This window comes from Palaemon carinicauda, chromosome 24, assembly GCF_036898095.1.
Source record: "Palaemon carinicauda isolate YSFRI2023 chromosome 24, ASM3689809v2, whole genome shotgun sequence".
NCBI classification, from domain to species: domain Eukaryota; kingdom Metazoa; phylum Arthropoda; class Malacostraca; order Decapoda; family Palaemonidae; genus Palaemon; species Palaemon carinicauda.
Window position 1 is genome coordinate 62,560,261 of NC_090748.1, and position 19,017 is coordinate 62,579,277.

Sequence of the window (19,017 nt, forward strand, 5' to 3'; positions counted from 1 at the left end):
GAGTGATTGATGACTGACTGAATAAGATTTTCTATCAATAAATGAAGTATTAACTCTTAAGATAGTCTTCATCAAGCAGATGGACCCAGAAAAAATATCACAATTAATCATCTTAATTTCACACCTTACTCGTAGTTTTGGAATATTCAACTAGACTAATCATACATTAATTAATAATTTCCTGTGTTTGTTTTATAGTAAACTGATCGGTGGTTATTGTAAGGATCTAGGCTCAAGTATTAGCATGTGCTTTCTTTCAAAATTAGGCTGCCATTCATTGGTCCTCCAGAATGGGGGATCTAGGCTCCAGTATTGACAAATGCCCTTTTTCAAAACGAGGGTACCAATGAAATGGTTTATTTTTACAGTAAGCTAATTGCATGAAATAAATTTTCATAGATTATTTGACATAATGATTGCAAATATATATTGTGACTGAAATATGTGAGAGTATTTTACGAGAGTCGTTTCTATGATGATCAGCGCAATGATAAATGGTATTTGTGGATCAATGTTTTTTAACGTTAATTTATATGGTCCTTAATTTTAAGTGAAATATACGGAATTCAAGGTACACTACATGCTTCGTTTTAAAAAGTTCATGTTTTCAATGATGTATATTATGCCAATGACGAAGGAATCATTATATCTGTTTTTATGATTTTATCATAGAAGTTAATTTGGTATTTTTCATACTGTATTTTAAATACTCTTTGTAATGGTGTTTTTCATCAACAGCCTTCAATTTAAGTGTTCTATTTTTCTATCTGAAAGGTTCCACTAACGGATATACGCAGTCCTGAAAATAATGGATTAAAACGTCTTTTGTCATCTATTGTGACCCATGGCTTTGGATTTATTTCGCAGGCAAGTCAAAGGAGGTAGTTGAAGTGTATATTTCTTTTTACTAACTGACTTTAAATATACCTTTTAGAATGTTTTGTAATGAGCATTACAGTATTTATTTAGAATTAGTTGAAATTTATAGCAAGGTAATGTTAAAAAACCTAGACAGCTATGTTGGAAGAAACCCAATGCAGTTGTTGGAAAGTAACAAACAAATAACCATAAATCTAAGAGTGAAGTTCTCACATATATACAAGCCTTTCATCTTCAATGGAGCTGGACCGGCCGTTGAAGATGTTAACGACAGAAGCTGAGCATAGGTGAGGAGTGTCACTCACCTGCCTGTCTAAGACTTATTACATTTCTTAAGCGGTAATGAGTATAAACACTTGCGGTGTATCCAAGACTGTTTAACCTTTTCTCATACTTTTTAGTTTGAATGGTGGTATTGGCTTAGTGTATGATTTTGGAATTAAGCAAGATTGCAAGTGTATATTTGTCACTGGTTTCATCTGCTATAAACCAGCTATAGATTCAATCACTACATAGAGGCATAGCTATTTACAGTTATCCCATTTTTACCGAGTGTAGATCATGGCCTCCTGAAGGCGGCCATTTGTGTTGAGGAGCGAGAAGGCTACTGGTGTTATTTTAGGTGAGCCCATGAATTGTTAAAGAGACTGTTTAGCCCTTTTTTCTCCTCATTGAGTTCACTGTAGCTGAAGCATCTTGAGTATACGCTCTTGGTTTAGTCCTGTGGAGTATGCTTCGGTAGCTTGGAAAACTTCGATCTACATTGGGGAATTTTTTCAGGGCTGTCGGATTGCTACACTACTACATGCTGGAAGTTCTGGCATGTAGATCGCAGACGACAAGTGACCTAAAGAACGATTGGCTTTCTTTAAGTCTAGTAGGTAAGCCCGAGATGTCTTGACAATGAGTAGCTAAGGCTACTTCACTTCTGTACCCTCAATGTCAGTACCAGTGGTTACTATTGATTCAGTGGTGATCCCTTTCTCAGTACTGTGATTATTCCCAGTACCTGTGACCCCAGTGATGATCCTCACAAGGTTCCAGCCCTGTATCCCAGTGATTAGTTTCAGTCCCATTTCCTTGTATCTGTCACTCCTGTGTCTCTCACTCCCGAGTGCTTGTCATCCCTGTCTTGTGCCTGGAATCGGTGGCTCCCTCCCTTTTGGTTCCTGTAACCTCAGCCTCTGTGGTAAAAGTGTCAGTGAGTGTCCCATAGTATTGTGGTTCTTGTTGAATCAATCCTTGTGGTTCTCCTCTTGGGGGAGTTTCGTTGGCAATGGTCGCTCAGTTCTATTAATCTGTAGCGACTCTGCTTGCGGGTCCAAACGAGGAAATTGGTAAGTGTAAGTAGTGATTCATTCCCCTTCCTCTTCTGATTCTGACTAACAATTCTCCTAATTATTATTATTATTATTATTATTATTATTATTATTATTATTATTATTATTATTATTATTATTATTATTATTATTATTATTATTATTATTATTATTATTTTCCAGTTATGCAAACCTGAGTCCTTTAAAGTCAAACTTCCACCTCAGCCACCCTTCTCAGTTCTGAACCAAAAATCATAAGTAAAGAGTTTAATGGGCAGGCGGGTGGTTGGGCGGGTGAAGCTACTTGCTCCCTCTCATCACCTGTTAACTATCGCTTTTAGCATTTTCAATGGCTCTGACAGTTCTGTTGAAGATATTTCCTATTTTAAAGGACTCATATCAGTGTAGCTAGGAAAAATGCACATTACTTTTAAAATTTCCTATGTTTTTTATGTCATAGCATTTAAGAATATTATAATGATTATTAGTATTGACTTAATTATTATATTGCTATTTTTTTTTTATTAATTTTGTGTTGTACAGTCTTCCATTATTACTTTTTTTTTTGTATTTAATTAATGTTCTTCTATCCTAAACGTATCTAGTTTGATGTAATAACATACTTACATACATACATGCATACATACATACATACATACATACACACATACATACATACATACACAGATACAGACATGTATGTGTGTATTTTAGATGTCATAGCATGTAAAAATATTATTATGATTTTATTAAGGCGACCGTCTGCTATGGTGTTTGACGTAACAACTTTTAAAAATTGAAAATAATTTTATTGTATCTATGTATGCAGAAACATGTCGTACATGCTCTCCGGAAATTTCAGCCAATTATTTTTTATAAACGATGAAGTTAAAGCGGTATTTAAATGATGACGTCATCCTTACTGCATCATCTGCATGACTAAGTTTGACAGAATCGTCTTTGCGTGTTTTTTTTTTTTTTTTTTTTTTTTTTTTTTTTTTTTTTTTTTTTTTTTTTTTTTTTGCCTATATAAAGCAATTTTTTCTTCCGGAACTTATGATGCATTTGTGTTTGTTTACTTGCAGTTCGTATGTACATTGCGTTTTCACAACGTCCTCGTAAATTTTATAGCAAGGCCAATGTTACCTAAGGTCAAAGGAAGAACAATAAGTAATACGAGAGAAACAGAAACGAACTAGGAAGAGAGGGAAACGTGAAAAAGAGTACAAAGCTGGAATATTTTAACTAAAACTCTGGGAACAATGGGAGGCCGCTGGCAACTCATGACACCTTCTCACCAAGGCTTAGTGATGTTATCATAATAATATTATCTCGATTTTTCCAAGAAAAAAGCAAAGATTTATAGCTAATCTTTGGGAGCTCATAACTCCAAAACATATTTGTTCACACTTTGTTACATTTTCCTTACTTATTATTGTTCAATTTTAGAGAAAAAGATATCACTGAAAAGAGGAATAAATAATCCCGCAGTTTTGTGTAATAGAATATTTATTTTCACTTTTCTCTTTTTTTCCATGATTATTTTGCGTCTAGACGAAGAAAATTAAGAAAAAAAGTCATTTAAACAAATGAAAATTTAAAATCTGTCAAAGAATCATTAGGTTTATAGAGAAGTTTTGATGGTATGCTTTTCAATACAATTGGTGTCATATTAGTGGAGAAAATGTACATAAAAAGATTTTTTAAAATATTTGCTAATAAATTAAAAAGTATAACACGAAAGCGCTCGATCAATATTCTTCATTTCAGTTTTTCTCCCAGCCTGCTGTCATCATTAGACATTGCACGTTCTTGCGATTTTGTCTTTACCATTCATACGTACATACATACTTACTCACATACTTGTGAAGAATTTTCTTCTCTTTCAATCGTATTTTTAGCTCTCTTCTACTAATACTATAGCTACCCCTTAAACGTTCTCTCCTACATCAAATTTTCTTTAACGAAACATAGGGAGGACTATTCTAAACTAAAACTTGTTGACAGTGGCGCACGCCATGCTCGTGACGTCACAGCGTAGATACGCACACAACAAAGGGCCTTAGTAGTAACCCCGGCGTATGTTGGTTCTTTCCTTAACAACATGAGTCGAGATTGAATTCCTAAACTGAATTTTGATATGAATTTCAATACTGCTGAATTAATGCATCTTTTATTTCTTAATACCAATTAAGGTTTGTTAATTTTAAGATCTATGCCCATCGCACCAGCCCATTGCTAATTGATCATTAAACTATTAATTTTTAGCAAGCCAGAATAGGTAGGATTGTTGTATATATAAACTCCCTTAGAGCAGCAAGATTTCTCTAAAGTATTTAGTACAAAATCCTGCCTCCTCTGCACTCCTTGCAACAATACATTGCCCCGTCCTGAAGTCCCGATATGGAACCCCCAATGGATTAACGTGTGCATCATGGCCGTCAATTGTCTGGAAAGGTGAAGCCAGGTGATCCCCCTCGAGTCCTCGACCTTAGTGTCGGCCCATTCGTTCAGAAGCCGCCCTGACCGACTGCCCTGCCTGGTCAGTGAACCCGTGCACTTCTGGCTCACCCCCACCCCTCTCTCCCAAAACTCGACTCACAAAAGAGTGCTGCCGGTCGGGGAGATTGAGAAGAAGAGGAGCCTGGTATACCATAGATGCAGCCAAAGTGAGAATTTTTGGGGTGAGCCAGGCAAGAGTGCAAAGTGCAACCAGGTCAACAGTCAACGGGCAAAGGAAAGAACAATCTCAAAGGAGTGCAGGTACTACAAAATTGGCCATAGTTATTCCCCCATTTTTTAGTTTAGCTTAGACTAATTTTAACTTGATAGGGAACCTGGCTAATTACAATATTCGGACTGTATGCGGTGGGATTGTGTGTAGCGTATATATTTTTCTTGGATATTAATTTCTGGTTTGAGACTAGCACAGTCTCTGGGTCACATGGGCCACGTGTCCACCCCATTTTGATTATTGCAGACCATGTGTCTAACCCATCATTTTTATTATTTTGAATTGCTTTTAATGTGCATTCCTTTTATGATTCCATTTTTGTGTTGTTAAGATGTCCGTTTCTTTTAATGTAAATTTGTGAATAAATCAATATTAGGTTAATTAAACCTCCTTAGTATTTTTGCTCCCTCATTTATTTAATGTGTAAACTGGGAATATTTGAACACGGGACAGAATACCCAATATTTGAAGAGTAAACCTAAGTAAGTCTATAGGTGGTAACAGCGAGGAACTTTGCATTAATATATTTGCTTCGAAGGAAAAGATCCTTATCTTTAAACTTTTAAACTTGACTTTACATCACTGCTCCCATTTTGGGTTTTGTCTAATTACATTAATGTAAAATACCTGTCCAGCATCTCGCTGGGGTAGCTGGGACGAAGTCGGAACAGAGCCTAAGAGTGAGATGACTCTAGACCTGACAAAGCTAGAGTAGGCCATAAATTACCTTATGTTCACGTGTGGAGTTCTCCGGCCTCTGGACAGTAAAATTTCCCCCTTTTGTATTTAAGAGTGATGGTTAGTGAACTGTGGTAGTAAAGTCATTAACAGGGTGTTTGTGCCCCGAGAGTAAGTGCTCATTAACCTCCCCTGTTGATCTTTGAGTAACGACTATTAGGGAGACTTTCCTGGACTAAGTTCCCATTCATAACATAAAAATTCTCCACAATACTTACATACATACATACATACATGTGTGTTTTGTATGTCTATCGTTACTTATTAGGGTCAAACAAGCAACAACATATAATGACTTCAGTCATTCACAAATTACTAATTACCAGATTCGTTAAGAGAACTCAATACCCTTTCTCTACATTAAGAATTCATTGCGTTGTGTTACAAAGAGAAATGGTCATACTATATTCTATTGAGCTTTTGCCCCAATTATTACTTACTTGGTTTCATATGAAGTTCTTACCGAGTTCGGATTACAGATAGGCACGGGTGAACCACGATACCACATATAAATATTTGATTTTACCCAGTCACAGAATCCCACGCACAGATATGCATATCCCTAGCGAATTATCCCATCCAAGGTAACTAAATATTATATGATACTCATCCGAACTTCGGTTGACTAATTCATCCACTTCATTAAATGCTGGGAAGGAACGGCTTCGTTAATCAAATGAAATTCTCTGCATCCTGATTAAGTCCACTGAAGATTACACTACAAGCGTTGAGGAGTGACAGGCAGCAACTGTCCCGATTTACCTCTGCTGCCTTTGTCGTAAACATAATGCGTTCGCTCTCTCTCCCAAAATCATGACTTCCGCTTCGTTCGCCCACGACAAAAGAAAACACAAACGAACGAAACCAACTATTCAACGCAAACCGAACGAAACTATTCAAACAACTTACATCGCATTGTTAACCACTTATACAACTATTCACAAGACAATATTCCTTGGTAACAATGCTTATTACAATTAAATATAAACAAAACCTTCATTTGTACAGAAACCTGCACATTTCCACTTAACGCAATGTAATATAAAAGAACATTTTCCATATACAATATGAACATAGATATTCAATAACAATTGATTTCCCATGTCGTTATTGTAAGTAACGACATATTCCCCGCCACAAAAGTTATAATATACAAGTATTTACAACAGTCCCTTTTGAATCAAATCTTTTCTAGTTTCTGCAGCCACCCGAGCAGCCTTCCTGGATGGTTGGGTACTCACTTCAGGAATTTTGGCAGGATCAGGAGTCTCAACTTCTTGCCATAACTCTAACGGGTACAACTTCACAATGGGACGCATGATCTGGCCATGGGAGGTTTTGAGGGTAGCTACCCTAACTACATTGTCAGACCCCACATGCACCTGAATCACCTGACCCAACCTCCATTTGTTTCTTGGCCCTTCATCATGTACGAGGACGACATCTCCTATTTTGGGCCAAGAATTATGTTGGACTCCAATTCGTTGAGTCTCTCTTAACGAAATCAAATATTCATGTTCCCATCTTTTCCATAGCTGATCACACAATTTGGATATGTAAAGGAATCTCCTTTCTACATTTTCAGTTTTACTATACAATGGGTCTTCAGATACCTCATCCCAATTAATAGTTTCCTTGGGAAAGGATTTTAATTTCCTACCCAAGATCAGGTGACTGGGAGTTAGAATCTCCTTCTGATCAAGGTCCCCCGAGGTGTAGCTTAGTGGCCTGTCATTTATGATGGATTCCAATTCCACCAAAATGCAGGATAATTCACCATAACTGAGAAGAGCTCGACCAATTACCTTCTTCATACAGGTTTTCAATAGTCCGATCAATCTCTCCCAGATTGCACCAAATCAAGGTGCTCTTGCTGGTATAAATTTCCACTTACACTCTATTTTCTCCAGATGGTTTTGAAAAAGGGGGCTCTCTGCCATTGTTCTCAGATATTCAGATGCTGCTACAAAGGTAGTGGCGTTGTCACTCAACATTAGTGAAGGAAAGCCTTTACGGCTGCTAAACTTCCGGAAGGCCATGAGGAATGAGTCAGCGGACTGATTTCTGACTACTTCCAGATGTATACCCCTAGTGATCGGGCATGTGAATAGTATGACATACACCTTCTCCGGATTTTGCTTCCCTTCCTTTATCCATAACGCCCCGGTGTAATCCACCCCAGTAACGCTAAAAGGTTGTTTCCGTTGTATCCGGAATTCCGGCAATGGGGGCATTATATTAGTTTTATATGGGTTTCCTTGAACTTACAGATCACGCAATGATGTAACACGCTCTTGACCAGTTGTCGCAGCTGTGGTATCCAGAACTCCTGTCTTACACTAGCTACAGTAGCGTTCACCCCCATGTGCGCTTGCATCACATGATGTCGTCTTATTAACAACTTACTCAGAACACAACCTTTTGGCAGTAAAGTAGGAAATTTGACTTCTTCAGGTAGTGTTGCATGTTCCAACCTGCCTCTACATCTCATTACATTATCATCCAAAAACAAATTCAACTGGCGAATTAATGACAATTTTGGGTTTGTTTCCTCCCTTTTCAGGGCTTTATATTCTTCTGGAAAGTACTCTCTCTGCACGAGAACAATTGTTTTGACCTTTCCTTCTTGTAACTCTTCTAGAGTCAAACTACCAGTTTTCCTGTCATTGGTTGCTAGTCTGCAATTCTTTACAAATTGCATTATCCAAGCTATGGTCTTAAAGACCTTGTCAGCTCTGCTGAATCTTTCCCAATCAAGCAGGCGTGTTGCATCTATGTCCCCTACAACATTGGCCACAATGTCCTGTTCACCTTGTATATGTGTACACCCAACCCATGACCTATCAATTGGCAGAGTGTGATTTTTTAACCAAGGGGGTCCCTCCCACCAAAAGGAGTCCTTTGCTAACACCTTAGCACTCTTTCCCCGTGTCAACCAATCACTGGGGTTTTCTGACGACGGTACGTAAGACAGGACTGACCCCGGAATCAAAGAGTTAATCTCAATTACTCTGTTTCTCACAAACACAGGCAGAACATTACTGGATACAATCCAGCTAAGGGTGACTTTACTGTCTGACCAGACATATAATTGTTTAAATTCCTTCTCATCAAAGGAGTCAATAATAAATTTTGTCATTCTTGCTCCTAGCAACAATGCCATTAGTTCCATTTTCGGAATTGTCAATTCCTTAATGGGCGCCACTCGGCCCTTTGCTAAAATTATATTAGAGCTTTCACCATTTGCTCTATAGGCAACACAACCATATGAAGTTTCGCTAGCATCGCAGAATATGTGCAAGGTATCACCAGTTCCTAGGCTAGCACTACTAGGAAAGGATATTTCAAAACACTTCTCCAAGTCCTTGCGTATTTCACTCCATTCTTCTTGTAGCGGGTTGGCGAGTTGTTCGTCCCAATCCAGATATTCCTTCCACAATTTCAGCAAAAATATCCTTGCTTTCATAGTAACAGGGAGAAGCAATCCCAATGGATCGTATATTTGGGCAACGGTACTGAGACTCTCTCTCTTTGTTTGACTCGATCTATTAATATGAGTTGGATTGATAGTTAAAACGTCTTTAATTATATCCCAATTCAATCCCAATACTTTATGAATTTGGTTTTGTTTGGCTTCAATTTGATTAGCAGCAGCAATAGTTTGTATAGACTCGCTATTGCTAACCCACTCCTTCAAATATAAGTGAGCCTGAGCAAATATTTTGTTGGCATTAAAATATAAATCCATCAACTCAGATTCACCATTAGCCGTAAATTGCAAATTATCTACGTAAAAACCTTTCTTCAGTTTTTCCACTACATCCACTGTCTTGGACCGGGGTAACCACGAGACCACAGTGGACAAGTGATGCTTGATGGTTGCATTTAGAAGAAAAGGTGAGCATGTAGCTCCAAATAATACTACTCTAAATCTGTATACTATTAATTTACTATTTGGATCTGTTGGATTTTCCAACCATAAAAAACACGTATAATTGCGATCTTCTTCACGTAACTGTACCATTAAAAATGCCTTCTCAATATCACTAATGCAAGCAAAGGTGTTAGTTCTAAATTGCAGCAGGACTCTGAGTAGATCAGCCGTTACGTGTGGTCCAGTCCATATACAATCATTCAGGCTTAATTCATTTTTACCTTGTTTTGATGAGCAATCAAACACTATTCTTATTGGTTTAGTGGCACTGTCTTTAAGCACTCCATGATGTGCCAAGTAATGACAATCCACATCAGATTTATTATAGATTACCCTTTCAATGAATCCTCTATCTTCTTGCTCTTGCAAGATTTTCTGATAATGATCAAAGTAATCCACATCCTTCTGAAACTTGATGCTCTGCTGTCGAAGTCTACTCATGGCTAAACCGAAATTTGTCTTCAATCTGAATCTATTGGTTCTCCACGTCAACGCCACAACATACTGTTTATCAATTTCAGAATAGGTTATAGTGCTCTCAAAGTCCTTTAAGACCCTCTGGTCTTGTTCTCGCAACTCACTGCAATCTATTCCCAGTCTATCCAAACTCCACAATGCGTCCAGATCAGTCTTGGGATTTTTATTATGAGTAGCTTCAATTCCTTCAGTTTGTACAGCTAGCTTCAAAATTGTCACCTGAGTTTCCCTAGTGGGGGGAGCACTACATGTGCCTGACACTACATAACCAAATATGGTCGGCAACAATATTAAATTTCTAACCCTTTTGAACCCTGGATGCAAAATATTATAAACATTATCAACCCCTACCAACAATTCAATAGTTGATTGATTCTCAACAGGCAAATCAAAATCTTTATCAGCCAAGCTGATCTTAGTTTTACATAACGACTTTAAGCTTCTCTTAACGTCGAATTTCTTCGCATATTCTGGCAGCTCATCCACCACTATGCAGTCCATTATTATCAACTTGCCTTTATGCGGTATGGCGACACTTATCAACCCGTATTCATGAACAGGTTTACTAGCTAGATAACCTCTCACGGCAATCTTTTCAACTCCTTTGGACCCATATTACAGTCTCTCTAGAGCCGATCTTTTAATAAATGTCCTCTCGGCACAAGTATCCAACAGCCCTCTAAGTCGTACCATTCGACCTTTCTTCCCTTTCAGAGGAATTGTTGCTGTTGGTAATATGGATTGCTTACCTGATTTATTTTGTTTCTCCTGCTCATTTACTGATAGTGTTCCCACTTGTACACCACTTTGTTTATTCTTTCTTTGCTTTGTTGTTTGGTCCCTATCACATAAGATGCGATGATATCTCAAATTACAACCATTATTGCAACTTGATTTGTCACAATCCACACTAAAATGTTTCTTAGAAGCACACACAAAACATAACTGCAAAGCTCTGATACGATTCAACCTTTCATCTCTGGTTACGTAAGTTTTGCACTGAGTCCACCAATGTTCTTTATCACAAAGAGCACATCTTGTGGATTGCTGATGACTGGACTTATTCACATTTCCCTTGGTTTTCGGTCTAACAACTTGGGATTGATTTACCATGAATGTAGATATTGATGACAGAGTTTCAGTTTTATTTAAATCAGTTGAAACAAAAGTTCTTAGATTGCAAATCTCCTCTTCTAGGTATTTCCTAAAGGTGTCTAATACCAACCAATCGTCTCCACACCTACGCTTCACAGTCTCTCTCACGCTTTGAGGCAATTTGGTATAGAGCAAAATAACATAAAGTTCATTTAATTCCAGCCTTTCACTTTCCAGCGATCTTATTGAGCATTCAAAATTAGCTCTGAAAGTTTGCAATGATTCTGAATTGGCAGCAGGAGACTGCATTTCTAGCAATCTTCTCACCAGAACATGCTTAATTTTATCTCTCTTTCCATATGTGGATAGGAGAAGAGCTACAGCTTGTGGATAATTGGCGGCCTCAAATTTAAATCCCGAGATTAATTTTGAAGCTTCTCCTGTGAGTGCACTTCGTAAATATGAAAACTTCTGAATTGGTTCCAAGTCTTTCCGCTGGTGTACTGACACCTCGTATAGTTCCCAGAAGGAATTCCATTCTAATATATCTTCAGAGTAATATGGAAGATCCAGTTTGGGTAATCTAATATTGACTGTGGGTAGTGGCGTTGGTTGCGTTAGAGGATTTAGTAACTTCAAATTGTTAGTAATAGAGCTATTGAGTTTGCCGATATGTGTACGTACGACTCTGGCATATTCAGCTTGATTTATCATTTCATCAGACATTTCTTCTTCTTTAACTAAATCCAAAATTTTTTCATCCAAAGCAAGAACTTTGTTCAAATTATCTAAAATAGAATCCCTAAGGGAAGTTATAGCATCAATATCTGTTGAATCGGTCACTTCGGTCATCTTCCCAATAAAACGTGTGATAACGGATTTATAACCGCCACCTCTACGCTTCAACGACTACATTGTGACAAGACCAAACTCAAACAATACAAATACAATATATTCAAATTTTCAATAAATAATAAATATGCATCCAACTATAATAACTGGGTTCAAAAGTTTTAAATTAGCAAATTTTCACAAAGGTGACTCATCACCCAATAATTTCCACGCAAATTAAACAATGAAAAGGAAAAATTTTATTATACGTGCGTAGTGGAATGTGCAGGCCCTGTCCCATACTTAACCCAGCCCTAAATCTGAAGGGGAAGGACCACGATCCTACACACCTTCTACCACCCTTTACTTTTCACATATTTGTTTGACTCAATGCAAATACGTTGAGCCAACGCCTTGTAGGTTTTATGATTGAAATGAATTCCATCTCTGGCTACATCACCTTCTGATAATAAGGTAGGGATCACCCTAATTCTTGTATCTCGCTTTAACTTCCTGTTTAAACAGTTTTTCCTCTTTTGATAGTTTTCGGCAGAGGTTCTAGATGGTGTTTTACGTATTTCTATTAACATAACAAAAACTTCTGAATTGTTGATTGTATGTAGACTCTCTACCAATCCTAGAATATTTTTGTGAACACTATTCACCAGGTTAGGGTTATCTCCTGGTACATCGAAGTCATTGCTACCTATGAACAAGATAGTGATACTAGGCCCATAGGTAGTAAGTTCGGTTATCAAGCCAGGTGTCATAAGGTTGGTTGTAACAGCCCCTGGTCTACCAAATGTCCTATATTCTAAGGGTTCAAATAATGGCGATCTACCACAAAAAAAAAAAAAACAATTCTCCATGTGGGTGGCATGAAAATCGTACATGTGACTAAACCAAAATATTATTATATGACCGGCTTTCAAACTTTAGAAACTATCGAAAAATCTCACAAATCCTGGTCACGGCACCAAATATCGTTACTTATTAGGGTCAAACAAGCAACAACATATAATGACTTCAGTCATTCACAAATTACTAATTACCAGATTCGTTAAGAGAACTCAAGACCCTTTCTCTACATTAGGAATTCATTGCGTTGTGTTACAAAGAGAAATGGTCATACTATATTCTATTGAGCTTTTGCCCCAATTATTACTTACTTGGTTTCATATGAAGTTCTTACCGAGTTCGGATTACAGATAGGCACGGGTGAACCACGATACCACATATAAATATTTTATTTTACCCAGTCACGGAATCCCACGCACAGATATGCATATCCCTAGCGAATTATCCCATCCAAGGTAACTAAATATTATATGATACTCATCCAAACTTCGGTTGACTAATTCATCCACTTCATTAAATGCTGGGAAGGAACGGCTTCGTTAATCAAATGAAATTCTCTGCATCCTGATTAAGTCCACTGAAGATTACACTACAAGCGTTGAGGAGTGACAGGCAGCAACTGTCCCGATTTACCTCTGCTGCCTTTGTCGTAAACATAATGCGTTCGCTCTCTCTCCCAAAATCATGACTTCCGCTTCGTTCACCCACGACAAAAGAAAACAACAAACGAACGAAACCAACTATTCAACGCAAACCGAACGAAACTATTCAAACCACTTACATCGCATTGTTAACCACTTATACAACTATTCACAAGACAATATTCCTTGGTAACAATGCTTATTACAATTAAATATAAACAAAACCTTCATTTGTACAGAAACCTGCACATTTCCACTTAACGCAATGTAATATAAAAGAACATTTTCCATATACAATATGAACATAGATATTCAATAACAATTGATTTCCCATGTCGTTATTGTAAGTAACGACAATGTCATTCAAAGAAAAATAATAAAATGATTATATTAATATTAGGCATAAAAATGTAAGTATCCAAAACTTGTATAAAAAATAGTGATTATTTTGTGCATATTGTGTGCATGTGCTCATGCATATACTTTGAATAACTTAATTTATAATGTACACACAATCGGCATAGAACACTTTCTGAGAACATTAACTTCAATTAGTGTTTTTAACCAAATGTATTTTTATGAAAAAAAGAGAAAACAGTTTTTTTGGTAATATTAAAAAATCTGTAGAAATTTTCCATGCAAAAATATAAATTTTTTGCACCGTAATGCACGAAAGATGAGATAAATTTTAAGACTAATCCCAGCTTTCTAGCTCCTGTATTTCAAAAGTTATCTCATGTTGGATATTGCCAAACTTTAACTCCATTTTTCTCCACATTTTAATTTTGGCGTTTACGCTCCTCTGTCACTAATAACCTCAAATAACCATAATTTCTCACTCCTTAGGTACCAAATAATGTAGATGAAACTCGAGCAGCTGTTGAGGAAATATGCCCTGTAAGAAATACATTGTTTGGTTCTATGTGGTCCTTCCAGGCAGATTATAAACATGCAGATACAGCATACTCTGATGAATATCTTGGTGCCCATACTGACAATACTTATTTATCTGAAGCAAGCAGGTTAGTTATCATGCATACTGTTTTAAAGAGATAAACACAATATATTTGAAGAATAGTAAATGTGAATCTCAAAAATTACTGTGTGATAAAAATAATGTATGACTCTGCTGGTCTTACAGTTGATTTAATGTATTTTCTATTTAGGATTCAGGTTTTCCATTGCTTGGAGCCAGCAACAGAAGGAGGAGAAACTTTGCTTGTTGATGGTTTCAATGTAGCACAGCAATACCATGATCGTCATCCTGAAGGATATGAATTCCTATCTAAAACATCCATACCATCTGAATATATAGGGGATGGCCAGCATATGGTATGCCTTGACACAGTTTTCAAACACAATCCAGCATCTGGAGACTTAGAACAATTCAGGTTTGTATTACATATTACACTTCAGGCACTATAGTGTTGATATTAATGTGTGGTAAATTTTATTTTCTAGAAGTTTATTGAATTAACTTTTGAGAATGCAGTGTTCTTAAAAATCATTATATATTACTTTAATATCTACTAGGTTAGTAATCATATAGTTCATGAAACATGCATTGCAGTTATGAAGAGAGAGAGAGAGAGAGAGAGAGAGAGAGAGAGAGAGAGAGAGAGAGAGAGAGAGAGAGAGAGAGAGAGAGAGAGATTTTGCTCTGAAGGATTACATTTCAGAATGCATTTATTAATGCTTTCCTTAAAATAAATCTTCCCACTATCATACATTTTCTTTTCAATACTCAAGTACTTTACAGTGTATTCCTTTTTTCCTTCTTCAGTTTAGATATGTTTAAATATCTTAATAGAGAAATGAGGACTGTACAGAGCTTTTTTCGTACTACATATGCATATCTACACATTTAGCCCTTGATTATCTGTAGGTCTTACATTTGAACATCCCACAGATATGGAATTATGTGGATATCAATTAGTTCTCTTGTAGTACTGTGCAGTATTTGTAAATATACCATTAAGGGGGGGGGGGGGGGCAGCTGGCTATTGCCGTTTTTCAAGGACAGGACTTTGACATCCATACCACCTAATAAGGTGACTTAGGACATCTCCAAACTGCATAGGAATTTTGCCTCTGACCGTCGGTTTTGCAACGACAGGGCGATATATCCTGAAAATGAGTGTTTTTCAAATTCTATCTCCTCTCTTGATACTTAATAATAAGACCTGGGATTACTACCGTATAAAGACCTATGTAGACCTCCAATGAAATAGTTTTTTTTTTTAAAAAGTATTTCTTTTTTTTTTTGCTAGATATGAGTTTTTTCATTATGGTAAAAAATGAACTGTATAAATCAAGGAAAAACTAATAGAAAAGATATGAAACAGAAATTGGAAAAAAATGGATCTATTTTATTGTTTTATAATGTCTTTCTAAGTTACATACCAAATTTCAATGCTATATCTTTAAAACTAAGGGAGAAGATAGAATTTGAAAGCCAATAAGTATAGTTTTGAGATACAGTACGGGTGTTCAAAGTTTTTCTTTGTGTTTTTACAATGAAAATATTAATAACTCATGGTTATTATAAATTCTATGTTCCTTTTTGGATATTAATCAACCAAAACTATGTTATTTATCATAATTTAATCATAAATGAAGATACCTTTGCTCAATATCTTACTTCTTTAGGTGAGACGGCTGCTCCTTTATCTACAACACTTACTCTCTCTCCTTCACTAACTCCTCTAATATTGTCGATATTACCCACTTCTGAACTCTTATTAGAGCAAATTTTCTTTTTCCTTATGTTAGCGAGATGTTGAAATTGTCTTTTCCTCTTTAGCATATCTTTAAAACTAAGGGAGGAGATAGAATTTAAAGGTCAATAAGTACAGTATAGTTTTGAGATACGGACGTTCAAAATTTTTCGTTATATTTTTACAAAGACAATATTAATATTTCTTGATTATCATGATTTTTATGTTCCTTTTCGTATATTAATAAACCAAAACAAAGTTATTTATCATAATTTAATCATAAATGAAGATCCTTTTGCTCAATACTGCTTCTTTAGGTGAGACGGTTGCTCCTTCATCATATCTCTCCTTCACTAATTTCGCTGATATTATCCACTTCTGAACTCTTATTAGAGTGAATTTTCTTTTTCCTTATGTTAGCGAGATGTTGAAATCAAGTTTTCCTCTTTGGCGTGATGAAACTCTTGTCTAATTCAAGAAAGACATAAAAATGAGTGAATTTCAGAGGTCAAACTCAAACGTGTACTCTCTATGAGGTTTGTGGAAGAACTGAAGGATGAAGGGTGTAATATCAGTGTAATACATCATCTTGTGAATCTATACAGATGCCCTTTCTCACAATTTTTTTTTACATTGAAATGTAATAATTATCAAAATTTACGATAACAGAAGAAATACTGTACTGGATTTTCTTGTAGGGAACAATGTTTTTTGTTTATTGAGTTACTTTTACTAATTACCCTGTAACTATGAAAGTGGGAGGAATTTTGACAAAATATTTTGTATACGCATTCTCCATTGCCATACAAAGCTCAGTGAAATTTTCAGGATTTTGTGTTTTTCTTCCTATACCCCCATATATTGGCATTCCGGCTGGGCTCCTTAATCTATTTTTTTGAAATTCCAAGCCATTTGAATGATGATTTTATATGCAAAAAGTTGTACATTGGAAATTCTCTTATGATTTGAATTATTTTTATATAACAGTACTGCATATTATTTTATCAATGTATAGAAGTTACAATACTTTTAAAGTTAATTTATTTTTCGTGAAAGTATTTTTTTTTTCAAGGAAATTCGCAGATTCTACGTTCTAAAATTCCCCATTTCATCATGTTTGAAATACTAAATTCAGTCAATATTAAAGAAAAGTGGTGAAAATTTTTCTCTAAATGTTTCCCATATTGAGAAGGGAAGGCTTCATTTTTATTTTTTTTTATCTTTTTTTTAATTTTTTTTTAAAGGGATTTATTGAATAGATTTTGGTATACACAAGTATGGGCCTTTAGCAGAAATTCTTCTCACCACTGGGGATCATAAGAACATAATCATAATTTTTCAAGGTTATTTACTAACCAATGGTGAGACCCTTCAATCAAATAAAAGAATATCCCTCTCTAAACATTCACATATCACTACATGTACTTAATGTGCACACATGAACAAGACTGGTCGACATAATATATGATTATATCCTCTTTTGTGTATTTTTAGGGCAAACTTAACACTTTTATCCTATTTACTTATTGTCTGACTACTTCATACACCTTTCAGCATAATCATATCATAAGAATTTTAACTATATAATTCGGCGTCAATGACGTTAGATGTCAGGATGCCCGAAAACTTTAAATAAATCAAAATTAGCTATATGAATAAGCAAATAAAGAAATAAAAACATACCTTTAAACGAGATGCAGCAAATGTTTATTTATAAATACCATAGGATATACAGTCAGCCCTCCTTATTCGCGGGGCTTAAGTAACAGAGACAGGCACAAAGATCAAGAATCTGCCAATGCGTGCTGTCCTAAGATGGGTCAACTCATAACCTATCAACACACTAGGTAACCCACTGTTCTTCACTACATTCTTTTTACATAGTTTTTATTATGATATTTTAGTTCATACTACTTTTCAGAGGTAATTGTACATCATTATTGCAGCTTCAGTTCAAGGTAAGACGACTCATAACACGAAAGTCAACTTAACATGATGCTATGCAAAGTAACAACAAAACACTTGTTATCTAATAATACTCCCTGATCCTGAAGAGTAAAAAGGTCACTTATAGTTCATGGTAAAATGCACTCAAAATTGAAAGCAAACGTACAAAGATCCTGTTGTGAAGCACAATTATCTTTTAAAAATTCATTACGGTATTTTTTAAGAATGCAATAATGTCTGCTTAAAGGGGTCGGTCAGCTGATGAAATCAAATGCGAAATAAAGTGCCGTTTATTAAGGTTTTGTCTATTGTACTGTATAGTACTGTAAAAAACGGATTTTGAGCAAAGCGAAAAATCTATTTTTCGGTGATATGGCCATGTCGTCCTGATGGAAGGTTCTTTTAGGCAGCTTTCTAAGGGATATTTGACTACAGTGATACTCTCAGAGAATTGACCACAGGTCTCCAGAATTCTAACTCCTGGCGCGAGTATCCTTAATATAACTCTTAAGGATATCTCATAATATCAGGGGATGTATTTCTTGATACGACACTTAGCAATCTTCACCCCAAATAGAGTTTTCGCTTTGAGGGGGAAGAGTGGTGAAATTGTAGGGGAGCCGTTATCAAGGTTTCCCAGTGGATCCCCTCCCGGTACCACCCCGGCGAACTATTCCTTGTTGCAATTAAGCATGGATAGCTGCAGATAGAGTAGTTTCGGGTGGGGACTTTGTTACATATATGTATACTCCTTTTTAGAAAGGTGGGAGGGTCCATCAGGAGGACATGCCCATATCACCCAAAAATGGATTTTTTGCTTTGCTCAAAATCCGTTTTTTGGGCTCAG

General features: G+C 36.1%; 1 protein-coding gene across 1 annotated transcript in view; it reads left to right on the forward strand.

The window, feature by feature from the left end:
- The window catches only part of Tmlh (Trimethyllysine hydroxylase), a 184,889-nt gene that overhangs the window by 108,931 nt on the left and 56,941 nt on the right, over positions 1-19,017 (forward strand). Inside the window, exons 5-7 of the mRNA XM_068348137.1 lie at positions 775-867; positions 14,353-14,528; positions 14,673-14,897. Coding sequence (XP_068204238.1) covers positions 775-867; positions 14,353-14,528; positions 14,673-14,897 — 494 coding nt within the window. The remainder of the gene's footprint in view (positions 1-774; positions 868-14,352; positions 14,529-14,672; positions 14,898-19,017) is intronic.